At 36.5% G+C, this 6,979-nt stretch overlaps 1 protein-coding gene across 1 annotated transcript; it reads left to right on the forward strand.

The window, feature by feature from the left end:
- Window positions 1-1,166: 1,166 nt before the first annotated feature.
- Window positions 1,167-3,226, forward strand: LOC111456798 (berberine bridge enzyme-like 18). Its single transcript, XM_023098795.1, has 2 exons — window positions 1,167-2,063; window positions 2,386-3,226. Exons 1-2 carry the CDS (start codon window positions 1,169-1,171, stop codon window positions 3,138-3,140), a joined length of 1,650 nt encoding a protein of 549 aa, XP_022954563.1. The 5' UTR covers window positions 1,167-1,168; the 3' UTR covers window positions 3,141-3,226.
- The last annotated feature ends 3,753 nt before the right edge of the window (window positions 3,227-6,979 follow it).

Raw genomic sequence — 6,979 nt, forward strand, 5'->3', positions numbered from 1 at the left:
CTTTCAAAATTTGCAATAAAGGGTCCAACTTTTAATATATCTTATTGAGCGATTAATTTGCAAACTTTTTTATGGAATTAGTGAATAGATTTAATGTATATTTATAAATAGGTAACATTTGAATTAGTGAATGGGTTGTACTCAAATTCTTAGCTCTTCATACTATTTAAAATCTTTTGCTTAGATCATTAATTTCATAAATTTAATATCTAAAGTTTTCTTTCAAATCAATGGTCAACGCTTTCAAATTTCTTCAAAAACTATTACAAATCTTTTATCTCTCAATTTTAATTAAATTTTCTCAATCAATTGTTTATTTCAACGTGGAAAATGCGTAAGAAATAGTCAAATTTCATTACGGCATTCGGATCTTTTGTTACCAAAAAAAAAATTAATATATTTTTGTAAATTAAATTATAATTTTTTATGTTTAATTTGTAATTAAAATATAGATATGATTACATAATTAAAAATAAGGAATTGATTATTACAAGTTATCCTAGTTTTTTAGTTGATAATATTTGAGGGGTATATTAAATCTGTTGGTTCATAATATAACAATTTTATCATAAAAATGCTGAATTTTACGCTTAAAAAATATTCATATTATTTCTAAAGTTGCAGTATAATATTTAACATTTCCAATATAATATTTAACATTTGTGCACATTTCAACCCACTATTATTAAGATAAACATTCATTAGAATATTTTACAAAAAAAATCTCTTATGATATTTTGAAATGACGTGGTAATAACGACATTCAGATACGTTGACTTTTTCATTTGACATTTTGACCAACTGTATTTGAGGGGTTTTAAAATCGTGTAACTGACACACGCCAACACGTAATGAGCTAAAATGAACAATATCTAATAGCGATTGACCTCAATGGGTTGTGATTTCTTTTAAAACATTAAAACCCCTTTATTTTGGAACATTAAAACACTTGTTATGAATGCAATTATGGATTTCTAGTAATTGCATTTCTACCAATAATCCATTTTGTAACCAGTAGACAATTTAATATTTGATATTGAATTTTTAATTCATCAAATTCAACTAATCCAAACTTAAATTAATGACAAAATAACACTTTGGTCAATTGATTTTTGTATGTCTTTATCCATTATTTCCACCATAAATAGAGAAGCTTTCAATCACAAAAATGTCAAATTCAGCCATGAATTCTTCTCCATTACTCCCTCTTTCTCTTACCCTTCTTGTTTTATGTTCATGTTCATCATGGGTTTCAGCCAATTTTGGCAAACCCCATGAAAACTTTCTTCAATGTCTCTCCCATTATTCTCAAGATGGCTCCTCCATTTCAAATGTCCTTTACACTCCCTTCAATTCCTCATATTCTAATGTCTTGAATTTCACCCTTAGAAACCTTAGATTCTCAACCCCTCATACCCCAAAGCCACTCCTCATCATAACACCATTACATGTTTCCCACATTCAAGCAGCCGTCCTTTGTTCCAAATCCCACGGCCTTCAAATCCGAACACGAAGCGGCGGCCATGATTTCGAGGGTCTTTCTTACGTCGCTTCGTTACCATTCATTATCGTTGACCTGATTAACCTAAACTCGATCTCTATCGATGTCAAAAGTAAGACGGCGTGGGTTCAGTCGGGTGCTACACTTGGTGAGCTTTATTATAGTATTGCTAAGAAAAGTCAAACCTTGACCTTTCCGGCTGGTATTTGTCCGACCGTTGGGGTTGGTGGACACTTTAGTGGTGGTGGGTATGGGAGGTTGCTAAGGAAATATGGTCTTGCGGCTGATAATGTAATAGACGCTCAATTGGTTGATGCAAATGGGAAATTTGTTAATAGAAAGTTGATGGGAGAAGATTTGTTTTGGGCCATTAGAGGCGGCGGCGGAGGGAGCTTTGGAATAGTGGTGGCTTGGAAGGTGAAGTTGGTTTCGGTTCCGGCGAGTGTGACACTATGCATGGTTAATAAAACCTCGGAGGATGGTGCGACCAAGCTCATTCATCAATGGCAATATGTGGCTCATAAATTGGAAAATGATATATTTCTTGGCATCCTTTTGGGAGGTATGTTTTTCTAACTCGGGTCGGCAAACAACTTTTTCATTCCTAAAACGTTAACCGTTTCAATAACATTTTTAAATTTTAAAAAAATTTCAAAAATACCCTTATTATTTTTCGATAGAAACCGTCAATTCTTTATATAAAAAATATCTTTGAACTTTTAAAATAATTTAAGAAAGGTTGTTTTAACTTTTAGAAGTGTTCTAAATGTTTTGATAATACTCTTAATTTTTTAAAAATTAAATAAAAAAAATATCTTTAGAGTTAGTACACCTTTAAAAAAAAATATAAACTATCTGACCACTCAACTCAATTATGGTGACAGGAGGGAATTTTACAAGGCAAGGTGACAAAATAAACCCAGTAGCTCTATTCTTCTCATTGTATCTTGGGAAGGCAGATGAGCTTGTCGCAATCCTTAACACAACATTCCCTGAATTGGGTTTGTCAAAGAAAGACTGCATGGAAACGAGTTGGGTCGAAACAGCAATCATCATGGGCACTGGCCTTCAACTGGGGCTTCAACCAGGAAGTAAGCTGGAAGATCTACTAAGTAAAACAACTCCCATCATTGCAAGCACCAAAATCAAATCCGACTATGTCAAGGAGCCCATTCCCATGGCTGCAATCGAGGGCATATGGGAAAGATTAAGATCTCAAGATATAGAACTGCCACAATATATATTTGTTCCTTATGGAGGGAGAATGGGTCAAATTTCAGAGTCCGAAACTCCATTTTCACATAGAGGTGAGTATATGTATAAAATTGGATACGTCGTTGGCTGGGTAGAACAAGGTATTGATGCAGAGAAAAGGCACATAGATTGGATACGAGAGCTTTATAGTTACATGACTCCTTTCGTTTCTAAGTCACCTAGAGCGGCGTATCTCAATTATAGAGACCTTGATATTGGATCAAACAACAAGTATGGAAGAACAAGCTATGAACAAGCTAGCATTTGGGGTTATAAGTATTTTGGGAACGAGAATTTTGATAGATTGGTTCATGTTAAGACCAAAGTTGATCCTTATGACTTCTTTAGGCATGAGCAAAGTATCCCTACTCTCTCATCCAAATAGTTGTTACTCTCTAAGTGTTCTGTGATTTGATATATGTGTTTAAACTATGCCTCAAATCCTTTTTGTATGTAGCAAAATAATCGGCATACATGAGTTTTAATGTTTTGACTTTCATTTGTGGTTGTCTTAACATCATGTAATGAATTCCTTCTTTTCTTCCAAGGAAACTTAAAAGCATATACTTGGTCAACTCTAGGAATGAAGTTCTAGTGTTTGGAAAGACTTTGGGTTGATTCGAGGGTGTAAAAAGACAGACCATTTTTTTACCAAATAAAACAAAGAGAGATTAAAACATAATGCAAAATAGAGTTCGTAGTTTAAAACACAAAATATATAAAACGGAAGAGGTTGTGGACGACGGATGAGGCTTGTCTATCACACCTGCTTTAGAGTCAGCTCCCGATCTTGACCAGCTCTTTATTTACTTAAAAAATATGAAAAACATGGAGTGGGTACAAATATTCAGTAAGTAGCTTACTTGTAGGCTCGTGATCATGTCATTGATATGCTAGGGTATCACACTCTTACTTATCTTGCTTTGGTTCTTGTTGAAAGTACTAGGTTCCTTTGGTTCTACCTTGGAGAGAGTTCTTATCCTGAACTATTCTGAGGACCTCAGTCCTTGGATTCTATGGTCTCAACTTTGGTTCTAATCTAATTACTTTAGTATTATGGTTATGTGTTTTTGTCTTCGGAACTTGAATCTGCATCTAGGGCTTTATGCGTTCCTTGCGATACAGTCTGAACATCTATGCCTAAGGTTTTATGCATTCCAAGCAGCATAGTATTAATACCTATGCTCAAGGCATCTTACGTTTCAAGCAGCGTAGTTTGAAAATCAAGGTTTCTTACATTCGAAGAAACATAGTCTGAAAACCTACATCCAAGGTTTCTTACATTCCAAGCGATGTAGTTTGATCCTATATCTAGAGCTTCATGTGTTTCCTACGATACATTTTGAATACCTATGTCCAAGGCTTCATACGTTCCAAGTGGCATAGTCTGAATACCTATGCTCGAGGCTTCGTATGTTCCAAGTAGAGTAGTCTGAAAACCTAAATCCAAAGCTTCTTACGTTCCAAGTGATGTAGTATAAGTCATAAACATGTTGTACCGTGGGAGGTCCTAACAGTTTCTTGAGTTTCTGAGTTTGAGGACCTTGGTCCCTTATTCCTGAGTGATACCAACCATTCTTCTTATCTTAGTAAATGGAGAGCTTGGGTAGTATTTTCCTTGGTTCTAAATCTTTAACATTCTATAATTTCTAAGGTTCGTAATTTCTAGAAGCATAATTCGTAACATGCATTCTTAAGCTCCACATAAATTAACATGCATGAGTCACTCAAAATTTCATGAAACCATAATGTGTTCTTTAGACAATTCTAGAAAAATCTTGAATCTTGGGTAAGAGTCATTGAATTATTTCCTTTAAGTGTTTTTTATGCCCCGACTTGATTTAGGTTTCAAACTTGCTCTAATAAACTTGAAATCATGAACATATCTTTGCTTCATTAGGAATAGACCTTATAAAGAGTAGTAAGTCATTTGAAGCATGTTTACGCTAATTATCATAAGGAGTCTTAGAGGCATTTTGGTCATTTTACCCCCTAATTCTTGGTTTAACATCTAAACGTGTTCCTATAACTTTTAAACTTTACCAAGTTATCAATGATCATAAGATAAGAGCTATGAAAAAGTTTCATAGAATTCAGAGATCATTTAGATCATGCACGGGAGATAAGTTACTTTGGGGGCTTTATGGTCATTTTACACCGTTACTTGGGTTAGCTACTTAACGTTTCCTAATGACAACTAAATTTCATATATAATCTTAACATGTTATAATATGCTCAACATTAAAATTTCAAGGGCAGCTTCATTAGTGGGTCATTTTAATGTTAATTAAATAACGAGCAATTCAATCGTTTTAGCGTTTTAACTCACGGTTCTTGGTGTTATTCTTTCATATTCCTTTTATTTATACTTGTTTAAAGTTCTTACTGAAATCCAAGCAATTCCTATGAGTATTTCTTAAGAAAAGTCCAAGATGGCTACTTACTTCGTCGTCGACGTTCGGGACCTATGTTCTCAAGCTTTCGATATCCAAATTACTTCAAATTTTTCTTTGTCAGAATCTTTAAAGTATCTATTTCTCGAACATAAATTTTTTTCATGAGAACCAATTTAGAATAGAATTAGAATTAAAATACACACCATCCAACCTTGTGGTTAACAGCAACACGCTCTAATAAACTGAGCTATTACACACCATCCAACCTTGTGGTTAATAGCCACACGCTCTAACAAACTGAGCCATTACACACCATCAAACCTTGTGGTTAACAACCACGCGCTCTAACAAACTGAGCTATTACACCATCCAACCTTGTGGTTAACAGCCACTCGCTCTAACAAACTGAGCTATTACACACCATCAAACCGTGTGGTTAACAGCCACACGCTCTAACCAACTGAGCTATTACACACCATCCAACCGTGTGGTTACCAGCCACACGCTCTAACAAACTGAGCTATTACACACCATCCAACCGTGTGGTTACCAGCCACACGCTCTAACAAACTGAGCTATTACACACCATCCAACATTGTGGTTAACAGCCACACGCTCTAACAAACTGAGCTATTACACACCATCCAACCTTGTGGTTAACAACCACGCGCTCTAACAAACTGAGCTATTACACCATCCAACCTTGTGGTTACAGCCACACGCTCTAACAAACTGAGCTATTAGACCATCCAACCTTGTGGTTAACAGCAACACGCTATAACAAACTGAGCTATTACACACCATCCAACCTTGTGGTTAATAGCCACACGCTCTAACAAACTGAGCTATTAGACCATCCAACCTTGTGGTTAACAGCAACACGCTATAACAAACTGAGCTATTACACACCATCCAACCGTGTGGTTACCAGCCACACGCTCTAACAAACTGAGCTATTAGACCATCCAACCTTGTGGTTAACAGCAACACGCTATAACAAACTGAGCTATTACACACCATCCAACCGTGTGGTTACCAGCCACACGCTCTAACAAACTGAGCTATTAGACCATCCAACCTTGTGGTTAACAGCAACACGCTATAACAAACTGAGCTATTACACACCATCCAACCGTGTGGTTACCAGCCACACGCTCTAACAAACTGAGCTATTAGACCATCCAACCTTGTGGTTAACAGCAACACGCTATAACAAACTGAGCTATTACACACCATCCAACCGTGTGGTTACCAGCCACACGCTCTAACAAACTGAGCTATTAGACCATCCAACCTTGTGGTTAACAGCAACACGCTATAACAAACTGAGCTATTACACACCATCCAACCGTGTGGTTACCAGCCACACGCTCTAACAAACTGAGCTATTAGACCATCCAACCTTGTGGTTAACAGCAACACGCTCTAACAAACTGAGCTATTACACACCATCCAACCGTGTGGTTACCAGCCACACGCTCTAACAAACTGAGCTATTAGACCATCCAACCTTGTGGTTAACAGCAACACGCTATAACAAACTGAGCTATTACACACCATCCAACCGTGTGGTTACCAGCCACACGCTCTAACAAACTGAGCTATTAGACCATCCAACCTTGTGGTTAACAGCAACACGCTATAACAAACTGAGCTATTACACACCATCCAACCGTGTGGTTACCAGCCACACGCTCTAACAAACTGAGCTATTAGACCATCCAACCTTGTGGTTAACAGCAACACGCTATAACAAACTGAGCTATTACACACCATCCAACCGTGTGGTTACCAGCCACACGCTCTAACAAACTGAGCTATTAGACCA

The sequence above is a fragment of the Cucurbita moschata genome, unplaced genomic scaffold (genome assembly GCF_002738365.1).
Source record: "Cucurbita moschata cultivar Rifu unplaced genomic scaffold, Cmos_1.0 Cmo_Scf00019, whole genome shotgun sequence".
Lineage (NCBI taxonomy): Eukaryota > Viridiplantae > Streptophyta > Magnoliopsida > Cucurbitales > Cucurbitaceae > Cucurbita > Cucurbita moschata.